Below are 21,806 nucleotides of genomic sequence, written 5' to 3'. Positions count from 1 at the left end.
ACTCCTGCCAGAAACCAGCAGGAGATCTGACTTGATTCAAGACAAGGAACTGTCATACATGCCCACAATGCACCTGAGTATGGAGGTTCTGTCTCCCAAAAATCCATCAAAACTGAGCTTTCCTCACCCAAGTCTGTGTGCCTGACTCTTTGCTCAAACTTTAATCATCCGCTGACCTGACCACAACACCAACTGCAGCCTGGAAGCTAGTATCCTCCACTAATATGTGCCCTTCCACTATTTTCTCCTTGAACAGGGCTAATAAGATGAGCTGCAGCCTGCACCATGCAGCTCATACAGTGCCCTAACGTCTGTCACCACCTGCTCCGTGATACGAGTCATATTTGGATTCGTTTCCATCTGTCTCTGAAGTGTGGAATGACCCTCTCTCCATTTGGCATCGCACAAATAAAGTCCACTTCTTATTTTCGGAACTCTCCCCAAGTACATCAGGCACCTCTCTAAGTCCACACTTGAGCTCGACTCTTAAAGGGGCTGAACAGGAAGAGATCCAATCATTCACCTCTTCTGAACATGAAATGCAAACAGCTAAATGGCTATGATAAAGTGCACCACTCAACTATCTATGCAAATATATGTTGTCGTCAACTTCAGGGTCATGTGGAAGAGAAAACATTTGTGTAGCAGAAAGTGCACACATGCAAGAATTGGGACAGGCAGGAAGAAGGAGAGCAAACATAAACCACTGTCCCACACATATTTCCTGCTCAGGCCAACACACACAACCTCACAAAAGCAGTGTGTACATGTAAGAGGTGATACGATCACATTTCCCCCCATGATCTGATATTCAGTAGAAATGTTCAACCGTGAACCAGCTGAGTCCAGCAGTTTTTTTTCTATTTTTCTCAAACGCCAATCCTGACAGCAGGCCCCACAGTACAGCCTGCTGCTACGTCCTTGATCCTTTGACCCTTCTACACAGCAAGTGTCTGTGCTCTGTCAATAGCTTCAAAATGAGCACCCAGAAAAGATCCTTCAAAGCATTCAGCAGCAGCCCTGAATGTGTTGCACTAACTGAGTTGCAGGTCACATGATGCGCTGGGCACCAGTCCCAGAAAAACAGATGTAAAACTGCTGCAATCAACCTTTTAGCAGTCGCTCTAAAAATCACAGTTTCCATCACAGAAGGGATTATATTCATGTGGGCCAGCAGAAAACACAGGTAGGAAGTAATGGTAACTTTACCTGAGCAAGCAGCTCCCATTAGAATGAACGGACTGGTGCGTTTAGATATTCAACCTATGATTGGTGTGCGAGGCTGATATAGAGGTCTTTGTCACGGCAGACATTTTGACCAATCACAGAAGGAGAAGCAAGGTTTAATGAAATAGATTAATCATGGTTAATATCTGTTGAGTTGCTTTACTTTCAGGGTCCTGCATTGATCCTGGTGACTCATTGTCATGACTCACTGAAGGAACTTCAGAAGAACAAAGCCTTTGTTAATGTGAATAACACCTGAGCTTTTTCTACGATGACAAGCCAAAATGTCTACCTTGAAAAATGCCCATTAAGGCAAATAATCAACAGTGTGACGTGACATTGTGTCAACTTGAGGAAATGTGTTTCACTCAAGCTGAGGCCTTTTCTGCAATTGTGCAATTTGTGTAGAATTGAACATTGGAGTGTTCGTACATAATTCCAAGGCGGTTTGGCCTAGAGCTAACCAAAGCAGTAACAACGATAATATTAATTATCAGTCAGATAATTGGTTTCTCCTGATAATTGATAGTAATACAATAGTAATAATAGTTTATAATTTGCCAGAAAATATTTGAAACAATTATACATGCATCTATAAATCTTGTTTTGTCTGGCCAACAGTGCAAAATCGAGATATTCAGTTTTCTGCTGTGTTTAACATAGTATTGGTATTGATCATTTTTTGAACAATTCATTATCGGTTTTAAACCAAAGTATCTAACATTTCTTTCACTTTTCCACTATTTCTTTAAACATCCAGTGACTGTTAGAGGAAATAGAAATACGTATCTCTGTGTGGAATGAATCAAATTATGATCTTTTGCATAATAATTTGGTAACGTGGTCGCTCTGGAACAGCATTATAGCCATACGTTGTATAAAATGAACTGGCTCAATGTGCAAGTCTTAAATTAACCAGATAAATTGTATTATTTTATAATACTGGAGTTAATTTTGATGTAACTGCTAGGGATGCATTCATAGCAACTCTGTTGTCATGTCTGTAATTCAGAAGTTCCAGGCATCTCTGACTTGGAATTTCACATTGAGGGCTGCCATGAGCAGATTTCCTCACTTGGTTGCTTGTAATTAGGGTTTAAATGATGTGACGACCACAGCAGATGAACATTGTGTGTGTACACGACTAACACCCCAAGCAGAGTCCACTGCACATTTCATTTTATGGGTATATTGAGCCAATAATCGCAAAAAAAAAGCAGAATTTTCCTTATACAATGAGCCAGACACAGAGAATGCTGTCATTTACACAGCTTAAAGGTGTCACTTTACGGGAAACACAAGTCATTATAGGTGCTGGAACAATGCACGTACACACATTTAAACATGTGCATTGTCCACATATACTTGTGCGAAAGGGAAGGATCCAAACCAAAACCAGTAACAGTAAGCACAAAGCATTAAGACATTTCATGTACCGACACCATAAACTATTCTATTTCCAGCCAGTTCCTTTGACTTTGGTTCAAAACTAATTTTACATCGCAACACATTGGCCAAATGATCTGAATAGCTAAAAGTCTGCCAGGGACCTGGGTGGAGACAATACTCCTGTTGCCACAGAGGAAAATTAAACATTGAAAATCTGCGATGAATCATTGTGCGTCCGTGATCAAATGGATTCTGTTGTTTGTTTTGCACCGATACTATGGTCAATGTTTTTCATAAAAAAAGAAAAATGAATTTGCTTTATTACTGTCAAGCAAGCCATACAATTATCAGACCCAAGTTAACACCTTTTCAAAAATAAAAGCTCTATAATTTAGCTTGACTTAAACCATTGCAGCAGGAAAACAAATGCTGTGCTTTTACTTTGTAGACAATTGGATAAAAGAGAAAGTGATTCTATCAATCAGAAGAAGTGCCATGATGGAGATCAGCACCTGTGTCAGTGCAATATGGTTTTACATTTTTTTTCTAATTATCAAAATGATCAAGATGTGATTTTTGACAGATGGCAAACACTGCTATAGGTTTTTATCCTTAGACATGTTCAACTCAATCCTCAGACTGCCTGCACACTGCCTCACCACCACTGACTACATGGGAAGGTTTGTCTGTTTATTCAAAGTTTATTGATCGCGACAAATTCAACCCTGCACTTCATTGGGCCCCTTAACAATACACATGCCAAGTGTGAAGCCGATAAGATACATACAGTATGAAGCCTCAAATTTATATTCAAGACAGCTTAAATTCTGCATTCAGAGCAAATCAGGTTTTAATTTAAAACTATAGCCACAATAAAGAAAACAAAATTGAGTCATCAACAAGAAATTACTACCTTTGTAAATCAAGGTTTGCTAAGCCAGCTCCTAACAAACCATAAAAGTTTCATTTTGCTGAGACATGGAAGCCACTTGGGGAAGATTATCTAAATGTGACAAGGCTGTCAATCACTGGTGTGGCTTGTCTGCAACGTTGGAAAAGCAGTTGTTTGTCATATTGTGGCGATAAGACAAACGCTGAGAGTCGAGTGAAAGCTGAGCGTTATGTTTACGTGTATATTCATACAAATGTCACAGTGTGAATGACAGTATGCGATGTACAGGAATGTATGGGTTTACAGCCTGTCAGTAAAATGTTAACTGAATAATGCATGGGAAAACACCTAAATATATATACACTGTATATACACACACCACCGTATTTTCACAAACCCTTATAGCATACATATGTATACAGTGCATGCAAAAGGGAAAAAGAAAATTATGTAAAAGTAAAAGTAGACTTGATTAAATGGTTAGCGGACTGATACGAATATTTTATGGCTGATGATTCTTTGTTCAAAAATCATGATGTTTTTTCCCTATGAGTATGTGCAACTACTGTGTGTGGACAGTATCATGCACAGTATCATGCCACCACATCACTTCAGCGCCTTTGCACAAAAACTCAAAAACAGGAACCTGCCACAGCTTCAGCTCGTCTTGAAACTGGCTCCCTGTCACTGTGTCTCCATGGCGATGAAATTGACTGACAGCAGCTGACATGTGGCCATCGGGCACAGAGACAAATGAAGGCAGCTCAAGTCTGGAGAGTTAAGGTGTTTTTCAGTGTGCAGTAGTGTCCATATGGAGGTGAATGCATTTGTTTAGACTTTTGCTGTCCATGTTCTCGGGCACAATCAGATTCGAGTGTGTCAGTGCATTCCAACACTCTGACGAGGGCATGACACACAAGTGATCAGACATCACGCAGGTTGTGAACAAGCAGCCAAATTAGCCGGATAATATTGGTTTTAATTACACAGTGTTTGTGCAATAGTGGTATGGTAGGTTAAAGCTGAAGCCCAAAGTGTATCTGTATTTCTCCAGCGTTTCCAGATGTCAGGAGTGAATGGAATAGTTTGACATATTGGGAAATATGACGATTTGCTTTCTTGTTGAGAGTCAGATAAGATGGATGATACCACTCCCAATGCTTTTACAAGTAAACATGTGGCTGGAGCCAATAGACAGCTAGCTGAGCTTAGTATAAAGACGGGAAAGAAGGGGAAATAGTTAACCTGTAGGTTAACTATTTCTTAATGACTTAATGACATTAAGTTGTGTCATTGTCTTCCTCTGATTAGACTTTTTCTGTCGGTATATAGGATGAATGAATGAAGGTATGTTGATATGCGTTTCGTGGCTTCCTGCTCCGTCTGTTTCCTGCTCGCTCCACCTCTCTGAACGACTTTGGGAAACAAAGTGATAGAGTGCAGAAGTGAGAGAGACTCCTCTCCTCCCAAAACAGCTCTGTTTTACAGAGGACAGTTTGGATGCACTGTGACAGCAAAAGTCAAAAACATACGCGTCTGAACACATGGCGTGAAGATTTCCAGCTTATTAACATATTATTTCTCTTCCTCCCTCTCTCTTCCTGTCGCTGTGTCCAGGTGAGCGGAATCAACCCATCGACGAGCAGGAAACGTGAGCAGCGTGTGTTATTCATGGTGGTGGTCATGGTGATATGCTACCTCTTGTGCTGGCTGCCGTACGGCATCATGGCCCTGATGGCCACTTTCGGGCCCCCGGGCCTGGTTACGCCCGAGGCGAGCATCATCCCCTCGGTCCTGGCTAAGACGAGCACAGTCATCAACCCAGTCATCTACGTCTTCATGAATAAACAGGTGAGAGAAGGATGGAAGGAGGGAGGGAGGGGGGCGCTGCAGCGAGGGTCAGGGCCTTTTGTCTTACACTGTCATAAAAGCGGCAGGAAAAGAGCATCTCATTTACTGAGGCCAGTCTTCTTCAATGTTTACAGAGGGGGGTTTATTTAATGGAAATGAGCCTCTGGTTTGTATTCGTATCAGATTGTACTCTAATGCCTTCTAGGACGTCTACCACGTACCTGTGTGCAGAGCTGTGTAGGTGTCAATGAAAATATGTTACACACACACACGTGTGATCACAGGTTTCCATAAATAGCCATCTGATTAAATAAATGATGCAATAAGTACTTAGGAGTCACTACCTTGATCTCTTTGACTCCATCTCGCCTGAGATGCACCAAAGTGCCAGCTTTTGTAATCAACTAACTCGAGCCTTTCATGTGAATGTAACCTAATCCTGCTCATTATCAAACCAGAAGGCGTATTTACAATGTCACGAAGGTGCCCGTCGTCTGAAGTGTTGATTAAAAAACACACAGTATGTCTCAATTAACCTTGGCCCATGGCCACTTCAGACAATATGATGAATAGCTTTGGGAGTTATCTGTGCTTGCGAGCTGTGATTCTGCGGTTGTTTTTAGAAGGGGCTGGGGACTATGATAATGTTTTATTAGCTCTTCTGCTTTATTTAATTTTAAGTTGCTGTGAGGAGATGAATCCGAACTGACTCAAAACCATGAGCCCATGACTCATTGGTAAATTACAACTGTCATCAGTAACTGCTGAAATGAAAACATGCTTTTCAGCTTGTTCCCCCGGACATACTGGGTGACACATTCACGTTTGAAAACTTCATCAAATCAGTCATCATTCCTAATACTAAAAGAACATGTTGGAAAATATGCTTATTTTGTGTGTGGTTGAGGTAAATTAGAAGATCAATACTACTCTGATATCTGTTAAATGACAATTCAGAGTTCACAGAGGCATTGTATGGTGAAAACAGCAGAATTTGTTTTAAAGATTGTGTGAGTAAATAAGTCAAAAACATGTTATTTGATTACATTTGAAACATTGTAACCAAACAACCCATTCAGCTGTTCACCTTGTTCCCACCAACTTCAAACCCAAATGTGAAACAATCACAAATGTTCAAACTGTGGCAGAATAGTGTGTTAATGTAGGATTCCATAGTAGGAAGCAGGTTGAGAAAATAAGTTCTCTGGATTTCGAATTGTTTGATGTCACATATGCCTGAAACTTAAAGTACAGCACTGAGAGTACTGCAAACAAATGACGCAATGTCTTTTTCAAAGTGAAAGAAAAAAACTAAGTTTGTTTGGGCTGGCAGCGTCAAAACCGAGAGAGCGCGGGTAGTGCTCGTGCTTTTCTGGTTGAAGGGGCAGATAAATAAGAGACAGGAGGAAAAAGCCAAAAGACAACCAGGGTTGAGAAGTGAACTGAAACATCCGTTTCATGTTCTACCTCTAGTGGCCGACATGTGGAGAGCCAGGTCTGATCATAGCTGGACATGCATACTAGATCACTGAGTGAGGAGCAAGGGACATAAAGCCTTTGTATTCAAATAATTAATCATAGCCGACCTAACAAGCACTGCCACATTTATCATGCAGCTCTTCCTTGTGTTTGTGTGAGGGTGTGTGTGTTATATTTAATTCAATCCACAGCCTGATGAAAACAAGCATGTTATTGTGGAAACATTCAGTTGCAGCCTCTTTTTTTTTTAGCAATTTCAAGTTCAGCCAAGTTGAAGCATAGAGTTCAAAATAATGTTTTATGCTGGATGCGAGATCTCCTTCCTCAGAATTAGATCAGGCTATTTCCAGCAGAGGTCTTTGGTGAATTGAAATCACATTTAATGAGACACCTTGCTTAACCAGTAAGAGCACTGATCCAGTTCTGTCCCAGAAGAATACAGTGAGAGTGCAGACTATCGTTTAATGGATAAATCCATACTTACTTTGAACAGGGTCTTGTTCCTGATGTTTTCTAACGTAATGACTGATTGTGTTAATATCACTGCAACGTAGATCTCTGCTTCCATTTCTGCCAACTATCATATGAATGGATATAAATATATCATCGACAGGCAAGCACTTCAGTGAAGTGGTGATCCCGAACCTTGGAGAAAACAACACACACCTTTTGTTTCCCCTCTGACACACACACTGTAGTCAATCATTCTTTATGAGACAATCATAGATTTTCCTGAGGTACTGCTGATGTTAAGCCTCACTGGCTGCCTGGCGGTTCAATCTAAAATAGTATACTTAAGATGTGTATACATGGTTATAGCTTTCCAAGAAATGTTTTCATATCTAAGAATAATTGATATTATAACTGAAATATGCCAAACCCAAATAAAAATTAAAATGTAATCAATTTGGAACGTTGTGAGTTGCAGTTGAATCTATATGGGGATTAGGAAATAGTTTCCTTATGCGAGGAAAACTAACACTCCCTGTTTGGTTCATGTGTTGCCAGCTTTGGAATGGCTGAGACCTGTGATTAAGGTCACAAATAGACTTTGCTGGAGCTTTGTGACCCCCCCCCCCCCACCTCTCCCATAGTTTAGTGTGTAAGATTTAGTTTCTAATAATGTGATTTACTAAATTGCAAAGTGCAAATATAGAGCTGAATATAAATTTCAGTTTACCCATTTATTATTATTACCTTATTTTAAGGCCCCTTTTTGTGCTCTGTGCAAGTGGGAGATCATCGGGGCCACAGGGGCCTCCTTATGAGTTAATCTGATTTATATTCTTCATTTACTTTACTTGCTGCCTCTGCGTTATATTATATGCTTGCTTTGCTTTATTTGAAACTTTAAAGCATGTGTTAAATCATTGGAACAGAACTCCTAGAGACACAGTCGTTAATGAATATTAAAGCAAAAACATTTTCACTACCGTAGTTATTTATCTGAATACAGCACAAAGGATCAGCTATAACAGCTGCCGCAAAATCTTCCACATGGTTCAACATGTATTTTCCACAAGGAAGTTGGTGTAAACATTTCTTTGCAGATCGACAGAATGTATTTACACTAAGGGACATCCTACAGTGCATAATGTGAATGTGGCATCAGTGTAAACAGTCTACAGAGCTCGTCAGCTGCCTTGTGCTGCAACATACACAAGTTTCAACCAACAGATAATTGGAGTTTGGATTTTAAATGGTGGAGACTGCCCTGTATTTCCTTGGTGTGTTTGGGAGAGCAGCTCTGCAGGTGAATGACAGGTACAGTGCATGAAGCTGTAAGTGAAAGAAAGGGAAGTTTGAACACAATCCATTGAAATACTGGAACAACTTTGAAGAGAGGCTGCTTGGAAAAAGACAGAATTTTACTTTTCTGTGTCTTTGTGAAAGTTTCTGTTTCACAGGCCCTTGTGTTTTTCAGGATTTCCAGTTTATAAAAAGAGTATAAACACTTGTCACTGTATTCACTCAAAGATTAGCATCTGGTGTACTGAGTTTTTCAGCTGCTGTGTAACACCTCAGAAAAGACGACCAGTGTTGCTAGATGAAATTACACAGAGCTTCCTGAATGGGAATTGATTTGGATGAATGTATAGCTCCATAAACAAGTTATTAACATAAATCCCTGGCAGAGGACTGCAGGTAACTGTTGTCCTTGGTTGAGAGATGATGAAACTACTTTCACGTAACTCATCATTGAAGAGAATTCACTGCCTCTTAGTTTGATTTATAGTGTAGGTTTTGCAAGTTAACTCCAAAGCTTCTACTTCCTTATCAAGTTCCTCTCTCAAGTAAAAACTCTTTGTACTAAACAATACATTTAGACTTTAGATTTAAGATTTTTTGTTCCTTTCTGAAACATTCTTCATCATAGAGAGAAAAAAAATAACAAAAGATAACCAAGACCGTCCTGGCATCACACTGATGCCGACTGTTGAAACTCTCCCTCAATGTAATCTTTACCATCTCGCTCCGGTCTATTAAGTGAAGCACAAAATGCTGCGTAAGGTTTTAGAAAACAATTCCATTCAGACTCTGACAGAAAGATTTCATGTGCCATACAGAGATTTATATACAGAACTTTCTGCTGGAGAGGAAATCTTATCGGCTTCCAAACCTGCTCAAGTGCAATACATTGCTGTGAAGCTTTGCTCACACACGGTTATTTTATTTTGAAGTTGGAAATCAACACAAAACTACATTAAAATGAATCGAAAGGTCTTTGTTTCTATTCAAAGTGTCCTTGGGCAAGATTCTGAATGTGTGTGTGTGTGTGTGTATGTGTGTCATGTAGTGTAAAGTGCGTTCAGTGGTCAATAAGACAAGACAAGCTCTAAATAATTGCAGTACATTTGCCATGTAGCCATGTCATCCGAAGGTGTAAGCACCTCTATTCCTCCACCGTCTGTTCCGTCTAACACTCCCTTCTTACTCGAGCCGCCGCCGAGTCGCCGACACAGCGGCAGCCATCTGACCTTACAGGGACACTTTAGCCCACACATCATCTACCTCATAACAGCGTGAGAGGGAGAGAGGCACCAAATGTCCTGTATGTCATTTTCAGTCTTCAATTCCTCCCAGCCCGTTACTATGGAAACTATGAGTTGAGGCGAGTTGAAGACTAAAAATGCTGTACAGATACAAGTACCAGCTGGTGTCCGTTTGTCCCAGCAACGATCAGCAGTTACGTTGGTAAGTTTGACCTGAATTGTCTTCTCAATGTGTACGGTGGTTTTTACTGTGTCAGCTGTCAGTACATCAGAACACTGCAAAGTCATTACAGTTGCCCCATAGAGTGAAGGTCTGGTGCTTACACAAACACAGTGACACACAATGACAACACAGTTAATATCGATAATTTATCAAAATAACCTACTTATAGGAGTTTGCTTGTTAAATCAACCTTCCTCTTTCTTCTTCTTCCACTCCTCTATCAGAATAAAGGCTGCAGCTGCGTGCTAGAGAGGCCGGTACTCTACCCATTGTTTCAAATTAAAAGTACCTTGCAGAGTCATGTAATTGTGATATTGTAGCGGTCTCAGTAATTTCAGACATTGCAGTGGGTCACCAATCTCAAGGAGACCTGACTGGCTTCTTGTTTTAAGACAAGTATTCACCCTTTCAGCTAACTCAAGAAAAGAGAGTGAATGAGCATATTTTCCAAGATGTCAAACTATTGCTTTGACATTACCGTGATCACAATTGCAGACATTGCAAAAACAGTAGGTGGAATTACAGAAAGCACCAGTCAGCAGTAATTCTTATTGCTGGCCATGAGCCTTTACAAAGCAGCACAAGCCAACCATGTTCTTCAAAAGACCTAATCATCTGTTAATAAACTGCTGAAGCATCCTTCCAAAAGACTCCACAATTACTTACTGTCAAGAGGAACAGACTCAAACAATGAAACCACGTCAAACAAACCGACAGGTCGTATCATTCCACCATCGTCTCATGTTCCTGCTGTGAACTGAGTCATCAGTACTGACAGTTTGACGTGCCCTGTGATTTTCGGAGTCATCTACTCCATCACTACTTGAATAAATGCCCCGGTTACAGTCTGTTTCTTGTGTGCATGCCCACGTCTTTCTGACAAACTCATTTCACTCCGGTTCATCCCAAGATGTTTACTCTATTACACAAGGTACTCATAGCACAGCTGGGGCCTTGGGGGCCAAGTGGTCTGTATCCAGCAAGGATCAGCTATTGATCCATACTTAAATGAGCATGTCCTGATTGATAATTCTCAAACACCATGATACACATAGCGCTGATCAACTGATGCAATGTCTTAAAACACACCAGTAAGGATCCTGTGTGGACCAGGCCCAGTATAGGTTTATGTTGTGAAGCCTCTTTACAGTAGCGACTTTTCTCTCAATTGGGCACACTTTTTGTGCCCAGAGGAAATTGCCTATGAATTAACCATGATAAAAACTACTACAAATAGTGCTTCTCTTTGTTATTTCATCTTTCATCTGACCACATGTGAATATAAACGGATCAAATATAAAGATGTTGAGCATTTCAAAGTGAGATGAAATGGGGGAAAAAAACTGTTCCACTGAAGGGCTATCAACATTTTTCACTTCAGGGTAAAATAACCAGGTCTTTCATACCAACATGACAGAATGTTTTTCTGCAGTTTATAAACTAGATTTCAGAACTTCAGTCACAGTTTGACCTAAATGGCGGCTGCACTGTGACATGATTTTAGGAGCCCTTAGGCTGACTTACCTCAAAGTCGTTAAATGATCTTTAATGATCATCTGATTAATTGGAAAATCTAAATAGCACCATACTTTCACTTACCCCGTTGGCAGAACAAAGATATGCAGACAATTTTATTGAACCCAAAGAAACATTGAGTTGAATAAGTGGACTAAGCTGTAATTTGGAGGCTGTAAGAGTACAGCATTTCTGAGTATTCCCCATTGTCACTAATTTGCTTGATGGAAAATGAAGATGTCTACTGCAGGGCAGAAGTGGACCACAGCTCTGCTCAGACTTTAGTGAATGTAATTAATATTTTCCTCACTAATGATGTATTAGTTCACCACCCGCGACCCATCCACTATTCATCAGGGTGTTCAAACCGACAGATCCGCAGATTGACTGGTGCTTACTTAGGGATTAAGTTTTCAATAAAAAGAAAAGGAGCACAAAGAATATAATTAGTAATTTCTAAATGTATATGTACATGTAATGTAATGTACAGCCAAGGGAGCACCTGGAAGGTGAGCAAGCAGTTGGTGACAGTTTAGTTATAAATTAAAAAAGATGGACAAAATGACGGCTCGCCAAAACTGAAGCCAAAACATCTTGATCGCAACCTGGTGGGTGGTAAAGGTCATAAATCCCGCCTCCTCTATGTTAATAGATGGGACATGGACCAAACAAAAAATATTCAAAAGATGATTTCTGTCGTTGTAGGTAGATCGTATCACTCTAATGTTTAAATGCAAGTGTGTTTAGTAAAGTAGGTTTACAATAGTTATCTGACATGATTGACAGCTGAGATTGACCCACGATTGGTCAAGTGTGTGTGTCGACGGTACTTCGCTACCACGACTCCATCCCTCGATCACTCCTGCACAGACTTCAGCTGTGACACCATCCATCTTTGTATACAGTCAACACTTAAAAAAATAATAAAAAATTTAAACATTGCATCATATTTGCGAGGCCCTGATTATCTGATCTAGACACATTTCTATCATCAATACCCAGTTTTGGTTGGAAACACTGCCCTAATTCCATGTAATATATGTGGTGTAAATTGTAAATGACAGTTTCAGTCTTTTCAACTTTATAAAATGAGCACTCCATTCAGTTAATTCACCGCTGTAGCTTATACTGTGTCTGACTACTGCAGCTGAATGCTGGCAAGGATATGATTGGAAACAGAATCAGCTCACTCCACAGGCCAGAGGCTTCAATGTAAACTTGGATCGATGCTGTGGAAGGCAAGTCTGTTAGGAAGCATTATGTCAAGGGCTCTTGGAAATGAGATGTAGCACGACATCTGAGCCGTGGGGCCGGGTGAGGAAATGATTGATACACACACTATAAATGCAGGGCAGTCTTTTTCTCAGAAAGCGCCATTACATTCCATGAGGAAATCAGATGATTGTCATTCTGATCACATGTTCCTGTGTGACAGTAATTTTCCCGACGACAGCTCTCAGATCTATAACTTTTTTCTGAAATTAGGTTTATGGTCTGAGTGAATTCTTCACAACGCCAGGGAGCTTACTTCATCAAATTAAAAGAGAAAATTGTCAGATGAAGTGGTGGGTAATCTGCTTATGTCCATAAAAGAAGCTCAGGTCTTCCTGACATTGGCTCATCTCATTTAGATTCCTTAAACTGCATTTAGTTTAATTTACTCAAGTGACTGCAATTGAACTCCTCTGAGGCTGTGATGAGAACACAGCAATGTCTTCATTATTAGTGTCACTCATTTAAAAAGGAGCAGGAACTATTGTGCTTTCTCATTTATTGAGTTTTTTCATCCAGTGCGGTTGTTTTGATATTGTATAATGAGAAATTGTGCACCCCATAACTTTGGGTTTATGTTGGACTTCTTTGCTCTTGCGAAGCCGACGTGAGTGAACTGCTAATGAAAGTCTTTCTGTACAGTCACGTAGAGGCAAAAAGAAAAAAATGTTGGATCCGAGCAGACCGTTGCTTCAGAAAATAAAATAAATAAAGTCCTTGTAGTTTGAGATGACGCCTGACATATTACCCTCTTTTGTCATACTCTACCCACACGGCATCAGATCAGATCAAAGAAACCTCCGCCAAATCTGATGTGACCTGCGTGAGATGACCCTTTGATTCATTTTCAACCTTCCCTCTCAACACACTCGGTGCATCCCTCTCCTTCATGCCCCCTGTCATGCTTTATCCATTTATCTGTCATCGTCTTCACCTTTGCCTTGACCTTAGCCTTGATGCCTGTGTCTTAACTAACTTCATCCTCTACCACTTGTCTGTTGTCTCCGTCTCCCCATCTTCCTCCAGTGCTCTTCAGTGAGTTGAGACAGCTGATGGGGAGAGGAGAGAGTTGCATCAGCGCCACAGAGAGGTGTTGAACCCCCCTTTTCTTTACATCTCATTGTTAGCCTTCACTCATAGATGACCTATAGGTTACAGACAGACAGAGAGGGGACTGATATACTGTCCGTAGATACATTGGGAGGAGAATTTTAAGTTATGTCCGGAGGCATTTCTTGCTCTCTGCAGGCATTTGACGGGCTTCTGACGATGTGAGGTTCAATGTCGAGTCAAGCTACGAAATTCTAAGTTTGTGATGCGTTAAAAAATTCATGTTCAAGGAATTCAACTGAAAAGCACTTGGGTCCATATTTTAAGGACAAAGTTAGCAATACACGGTTTCTTTGACACTTAGATCCCACGGGAGGAATAAAGTCAAGAAGCTGCTGGTTAATCTATTAATGTTTGACAACTCCTCAGCTGTCAACGGATCTCTGTCACAAGCTGATTCATGTGAAAAGATTTGAATCTTTGAAAGTTTGAAAACTTTAACACCTTCTTCCTTAAAAAAGAAACAGAAGACGAACAGGGCGGTGTAGTTTTGGAATATTACTCAAAGTGAATAGGGCATTTATTGGGGACTATTTTCAACTGTGGATTTCATATTGTTTCGCAAATATTTCGTGAGGAAACATATCAACCAACGCTGTGGTTCCTTTATGTCTCTTTTTATTAGTTTTTTGACATGGTGCTCTGTGGCACGGAGCAATACGACATATTAGGGTTTGGCTACAGAAACAGTATTTGTTATTGGAATCATTTTATTGTTGCTTTTTGTGTTGTCATAGGGTTTATCGACAGCAAGAAAAATATGGTCCTTGTCCAAACTTTAATTTTAGTCATGTTTTTCAGCTCTTAAAACATCAACATCACATCAGTTACATTTAACCGAGCATCTTCGTCTCTGTCGACATGTGTATCAGCCCATTTTTTTCCTGTTCTCTCTGTGTCTCAATTTGATATTGTTGTATAGTTGGAATGCTTTGACTGTTTGACTTTTGTGATATCCCCGCTTTTCTCAGATGCTGTGAAAGACGTTCATCATATATTGCACCTCATGAGAAAATGTAGTAGACTATAAGTATACATGAAACTCAGAAAGTATACTAAGTATACTACGTTTACTCAAGAGCGGCATTAATCGGAGTCCACGTTAACAGGAGCCCCGGGAAGGAGACTAAAAAATAGTCAAATTGGGGTCTAGTGGCTGCCTGTGGTGTGAACATGTCTTGGATATGGATAGAAATGCCTGGAATTTTAAGCATAGCCAAATGCCCTGAATGCATTGTTATGCTTTCAACCTGCTGCTGGGGTCGTCAATTATTCAGACTCTTCCTATCTGTCTATCAGCGGCTGTGGCTCTCTGTTGTGCAGAAGTTGGTATAAAACAGGGAGATCTGCATTAAATCAGAATTCTGGGAATTCTGTTTCCCACATTGAAAAATGTATTAAGGTGTCCATTCACTATTTATTAGACCCTGACAGATGGTGTATAGATTCCAGTGCCTTTACTCTGCACCTTGGGGACAGCCTGTCTTTTCTAACCACAACATATTTTTGATGTGTTCCGATTCTTGGTGCTGGTGAAAATACAGCAGTAGTGGAGGTGTAGACCTGTACTGGATAACATGAAATCACTAAACAACAGCTACTTCTATAGCTGGTATTAAAATGCGCATTTTTGTCCAAATTCTATCTAGATTTGTGCATTTTCAGTGTCTCCATTGAGATACACTAACGACACTATCGAGCTAAGGTCACAACCTTTTTCTGCATAAACGAGAGGAGGTTATAAATCCATAGCTGAGAACCAAAGAAAGGGCTGCTTCGTTTATTGGTTAAAGGCTGTTAGCTGTCTGCGAACTCACTCGTTTAGAACATTCACAGGTGATTCGGTATTTTTGCCCATGTAGTAGTTTCATGGGCATTTAAAACACAATTGCATTTACAATGTTATCACAATGCATCCCTCAACACTTCCAGAAGAGGTTTTGGCAGAACCTCGGCTTCATTTCCTGTTGTTGCATACCCCAAACAAGGCGCACACCCCTTCCCACAAACGCCTTTTGCAGACCCTGTTTTAGGGGAACACAACAGTTATAAATGACACCTTTGCTCAACGTTAAATCACTGTGACATTAAAGTTATTAGAGTTTCAAATAAAAGAACACTTTCTGGTTGTTAACCATTACCAGGATTTCAAATTATAACATTGGTTGCAATGTACCTAACCTTTTCACTGAAGTGCACCAAGACTTCATTTAGGTGCACCCACTCATATTCTACATTACTTTTAAGGCTTTAAAATTCCGATGAGTTTGTATTGTTTACAGTGAGAAATAAGTAGTAAATCAAAATGCAAAGCATGATGTTGTCCCTTTGACCAGGTTCAAATAACAAAATAGAGTTGTTGAATTGCTTACACAATGCAGCTTGAAACACTTAAGTTCAAACTTGAGAAAAAGTGCTGTGTGTTTGACTAACGAGTGATGCTAATGTTTGCAGACTAAAACTAAAATCAGATTTAGAAAATTATGTTTTTGACTCAATTATATAAAAATCTAGTTCCTTATTGCTCTTCATGAAGTTCCTCAGAAAGTTAATTCAATGTAGCCAGACACACAGTTGTCATTATGCTTAAAAAATGCCAAGGTGACCCAGGGTACAAAAGTTACTTTGAATCCTAGTTCATTGATCACAGATGGAACCTTGCAGCCAACAAGAATGATGATTCTGGACAGTTCTGTAAAGCTGAGCATACATTATATGATTTTTTAACTCAGACTGTATGAGTAAATCATCTGTGAACCCAAATCTCACAATTTATGTGCTCACACTGTACGTATCGATCATCAGCCAAGACCTGACTGCTAAAACTGTACATTTAAAATGCCTGACAGGCTCCTGTGGAAAGTAACAGCCCTTTTGGTGACATTTGGGGAAACATTTTTTACGTGGACACCAAATAACGCGTCGGAACGAGAGAATATGTCATGCATCGTAATCTGACTCTGATCGAAGCCACACTGTGGTGGAAATGTTTGCAATTACTAGTCAATAAAAACATAGCACCCTATTACCGGCGCACTGTGCAAAGTGTCCGAATGGGAATAATCATAGTGTATGGCTGGTTTAAAACTAATGAGCTAATGTTTTTAAAAGCCTCCCTCTCTGGAGTTGTCAAGGTAAGGTAAGGACTCTGATTGAGGCCAAAATATAAATTGTGGTTAAGGACTGACAAATAAAACGCTTAGAGAAAAATCATTAAAGTTAATAGAAGGTCGAATGTTGATTGCAGGCCTGTGAAGAGAAGCAAACTACAGTTGCCTGCATTAAATCAGTTGTGCCACACGTCTTTCCCCAACCCTGACCTTCACTCTCTTATTTTCTGCCTGGCTGAATAAAAGGCATCCCATCTACCGAGTTGGCAGTGAAGTTTTGCAATAAGACGTAAATCGTGAGGTGCAGAATAGAGATATTAGGCTGCGGTAACAGGGACAGTGGGTGTCACCACTTTCCTCTGTGTGATCAACATAGCTGCAGTCACATTGAGTACCAGGACATTGCTCATAATAGTTTACAAGCAATCCAATCAATGGACTTGAAGGACACTTACAGGAAGACTGACCAGAACATTTAGGGCCCCAGTGCTGGCTGTGCTTTATCAAGGGAGGGTTGTGGCTGACCACATGTCTCTCACAGAAACCCACTGGAGAGGAAGAAAGTGCTGACACACACAGGTTGTTGGAAGGTGAAAGATCAAACTGGGGTTAAACCTAAATGTATTGATGCGATAGGGAATGTTACAAATCACAACCCTATGTTCCATAGTCACTCGGGTTTCATACCATCAGTGAAGGCAAGATATTCCCACAAAAATGTTGATATCTTGTGGTCTGGCAGGAGTCGTCCCATCCTCAGATGAGGAGCTACAATCATGACCACAAGCTACCACACAGAGTGTAGATCAGCTTTTTGCCCAATTTATTTGCGCAACCGTGCCCACCAATGACGAGAGAGCAAGACAATCAGAGGACAGGCAGTGTTTTTCAGGCGAAACAATTCCTTCCTTTTTAACAACTTGACCACGGGCCTGAACCCACAAACTGCTCCAGTGGAGCAGCTTCCAGGTCTGAAACTGTAAGAGAGGGGGAAAAACTCGTTGTGTGGATGTGTGAATATATTGAGATGCAACTAAACCAAATACCTAAACAGCCCTAATCCCACATGAAGATTTAGTAACGGTTCACACATGAGATTGAGACGGTTATATAACAGCAAGATACTGAACCCCAGTCTGCCCCTGATGCTGTAGCATTGCTGTGTCCTAGAACAAAAGTGTTGTATGAATGTGTGGGTGTGAGAATTGTCGTGTAAAGCCCTTTGAGTGATCCTTAACAATAGAAAAGCTATATATATATAGGCAATCAATTTACCATTTACAAATAATGTCCCTTGGCCTATTGTTCAACAAAAACCTTTAGGCGACACGATAACCCCTGTGACAGAATGGTGCTGTGTGAAGCAGAGGAGGGCAGGAGAAGAGATCCGCCAGGTAAACTCATTTAGCAATGGTAGGTGCAAGAACCAATTATGACCAACATGAATTCTCTTGGCTTGTTTTTACAGTTTTATTCTTTGTGGTCTTCTGACTATTCCTGCAGTATACAGCACATTTCTGACCATGTTTCTTTGTGTTGCATGCTCGCCCCAGTTTTACAGATGTTGCCAAGCCCTGCTGCGATGTGAGACTCCTCGACGCGGCTCCAGCATAAAGAGCTCCTCCAAGGTCGCCACCAAGGCCGTGAGGGGCGTAACAGTCAATGGTCCCCGCCGCACCAACGACTTACTATATATGGTAGCATCCCTTGGACAGCCAGCCGCCACACTGCCCCAACTGGGTCCTTCCTTTGAACCCACAAACGACATCACTAAAGCCCTTTCTTCAGAGAACAAACCTGCCGTAGTATCACTAGTGGCCCACTTTGATGGCTGATGATTGTGGACTTTTTCATAGCTATAGCCAACCTCGTCAGTCAGGAAGTCATCAATAATGAGAGGGGTGGTGTAACCGAGGCTTAGAGATCAGCAACCGGCCAGTCCAGGTGGATTTGACACATCTGTTGCATCAGTTCTGCCCCGGCTAGTAGAGATGATGGACAGTTAACAGAGGGTAATCTTAGATTGCCTCGGGATGGGGGTCTATGTTTCTCTGCAGAGGAAGAAGTGCACATATGTCTCACCACGCATGAGAAGTGAAGGATGTTCTTGATGCAATTTTGGGGAAAAGCTCTGCCAGACTGCTTTGACAATAGAAGAGCAAGTGGAGGAATAATTTATTTTGTGCAATATCTATTTTTCGGGAAGGTATTCTGTCATTTTAAAGTCAAAACAGAAATGTGTTCACAGTGCAGGACAAAGGGATAAGATGCATTGATATGTGACTTGACTGTGGTTTCAAAGTGAGAAACACAAGATGTTTATTACGATTCATTTTTTTTAACTCTTTCCTAGAATAGACATGATAAAGAAATACATGAAAATAAAGACAAGGCGGAGTGTTGAGAATGTACTAGTAAAAATTTAAACCATCATTTAATTAGACTTATTAGACTATTATTATCCCCTGAAAGTTTACGCTTGATTTATCACTTTGAAATGCGTAAGGAGATCGAATTAAGTGGATTAATAAGTAGTTTGTTTGTAAATGTAGCATTGCTAGCAGCAGTCGCATTTTGTTCAGGGATAGAGACTTTAAGGTCAAAGAAATAGTTGCATGTTGGCAGGTTGCTGTATAGTTCTTTCAATAAAGATTGTAATTGATATGCAAATGAGGTCGGACAAATGCAATATCTGGTAATGTTCCGTGGTCATCACGGAGACAAACAAGTGGTGTCAGTAAAAATCCTGAGAATGTGTGCCTCTATGCCCGAATTTCTTCATGGTTTCCAAGTTGACATTTTCCCAAAAAACCTGATGGCTGGTTACAACATAGGTCCCTAATTGTGACTCCTCCATGTTAGTGGTTGGGACACTGACATCACAGTGACATATGTTCAAGTGCTCATTTCATTACATTTAGTATTAGTTATATAGTTACTTGATGCTATATATACACGGGTTGAAACAAAATGATTCACAACTGATACTAACTCACAATTGGTCGAGCATGTGTATCGGTGGCAGCTCCATCCCCCAGATTCTGGCTCCAAATGCCCGAAAAGGCGGTGTTTGTATGCGTATGCAGTCTATGTAGTTTGCATGTGCTGAAGTTGGTTAAATCCAAAGCGCAGTTCGTCCTTAAAATAATTGAGGTCACAAGCCCTTTATTGTGACAGGGTGATTTTCAAACATCCTGGAAATGATCAGCAGTGCTTTTCTCATGGGTACACAGCAGTGTATTGTTGAAAGATGTCAGCCTCTACACATAATATTTAAAGTTATTTGCTTTTACAAAAGTCACTAATGTTTATAACAGCCTCTGAAGTTATTCAGAGGCATTATCTCAGAAAATGCAACAGCACCCACAGCAAAAATAAATTTCTTTTCCCCAGGACGCAACAATAGACTTTATCTGAGGCAACAAAACTTGATATATGGTTGTTCTGTATATATTGTTTGCAAAGTGCTTGTCTGCATCTTGTTCAAATTTTTTGGAAACTGATTTTACACTTTCCCATCTTGCAGCACAAAGATAACTGGAGTTTCTGACAGCAGTGCATCAGTGCTGTGTTGAATGTCTGGTGTGGTACCTTTCTCTACTGCATACCGTCACTTTAATTAATTCACTTTTAGCTCACAGACTGTTTGCAGCTGTGGAGGTCTTGTATAGATTATTGTACACATGTTGATACCAAAGCTAAAGAAATTGTCATATATTTTGAGAGTGCTGTTCAATAAAGTTTTTTGGTCTAAATCTGCAATGTGCAATGTATTATTTAATAAAAACCTACTAGAAAAGTAGGATAATTAAAATCAAGGAGACTTACAGGGGGATATGGGAGAGACAGAGTCAATGGTGGTAAAGGTCTGTAATACGTCAATAACAGGAAAATGATATGTAATAGATAATTTGACAGAAGCTGTTGGGGGGTTAGCAGCCAATGTGCATGCCACTATATTCAGGGTGATACTCAGCCGATAAAGGTCTTGGGGGTAGTATCTTTTAACCACTCCTAAACTAAATATACGTTAGAGAAAGTTTATGAATGGATTAGTTATTTGTTTGCTCTAATGTGTTCTGAAAACGGCACGTATAGCTAAAGAGTTTATCACCTACACATCCAACTTACTGCCAAGATTAGGTAACTTTTAACACTCTGAAGAACTAAAGAACAATAAAACATGCATCAAAACCAAAGAGTTGGTTTCATACTTTACTCACCATGCGTGTAATTCCAGGTTCAACTGTTTACTCTAATACGAGAATAATGCTTTTCCCAGATTCCCATGTCTTCATGGAACATCCCCTGGGGGGGATATTGCCTGAAAGATGCAGCGTCAGCCTTTTAAACAGGCAATAAGTGCAATAAGAATAGAAGTGTGATCACTTTGACCATCTTTGATCACAAGATCACCATCTATCGGCACAGGAATAGAAGGTATAAATATTTTTTAATATGTTGTATTAATTTGAGCAAAATTAATTTGCCAAAAATCAGATAAAACTCACAATTTTAATGATAAAATCTACTGACATTGTCTGACTTTCTACAGATATTGTAGCAATATTGTTATCGTGATTTTGGTCCTGATAATTGTGAACATCCCTGTTACCAAGACAAAGACACTTTATATAAAAGGTTGCCTTTGGTGAATCTAGCAAGTTGTAAATGAAGTTACGGTTAATAATGTAATAAGAATAGATTTTCCAAGGGATTATCAAATTTCAGGTTACGTCTAATCA

At 40.1% G+C, this 21,806-nt stretch overlaps 1 protein-coding gene across 1 annotated transcript in view; it reads left to right on the top strand.

Moving 5' to 3' along the window:
- The window catches only part of LOC118117261 (vertebrate ancient opsin), a 53,984-nt gene extending 33,168 nt beyond the window's left edge, over positions 1 to 20,816 (top strand). The window contains exons 3-4 of the mRNA XM_035169357.2: positions 5,126 to 5,359; positions 18,615 to 20,816. Of these exons, the coding sequence (XP_035025248.1) occupies positions 5,126 to 5,359; positions 18,615 to 18,896 (516 nt within the window). The 3' untranslated portion in view covers positions 18,897 to 20,816. The remainder of the gene's footprint in view (positions 1 to 5,125; positions 5,360 to 18,614) is intronic.
- Positions 20,817 to 21,806: the final 990 nt, after the last annotated feature.

Source organism: Hippoglossus stenolepis, chromosome 11 (assembly GCF_022539355.2).
Source record: "Hippoglossus stenolepis isolate QCI-W04-F060 chromosome 11, HSTE1.2, whole genome shotgun sequence".
NCBI classification, from domain to species: domain Eukaryota; kingdom Metazoa; phylum Chordata; class Actinopteri; order Pleuronectiformes; family Pleuronectidae; genus Hippoglossus; species Hippoglossus stenolepis.
Note: the sequence above shows the minus strand (reverse complement) of the source record. Positions and strands in the feature narration are given on the sequence as shown.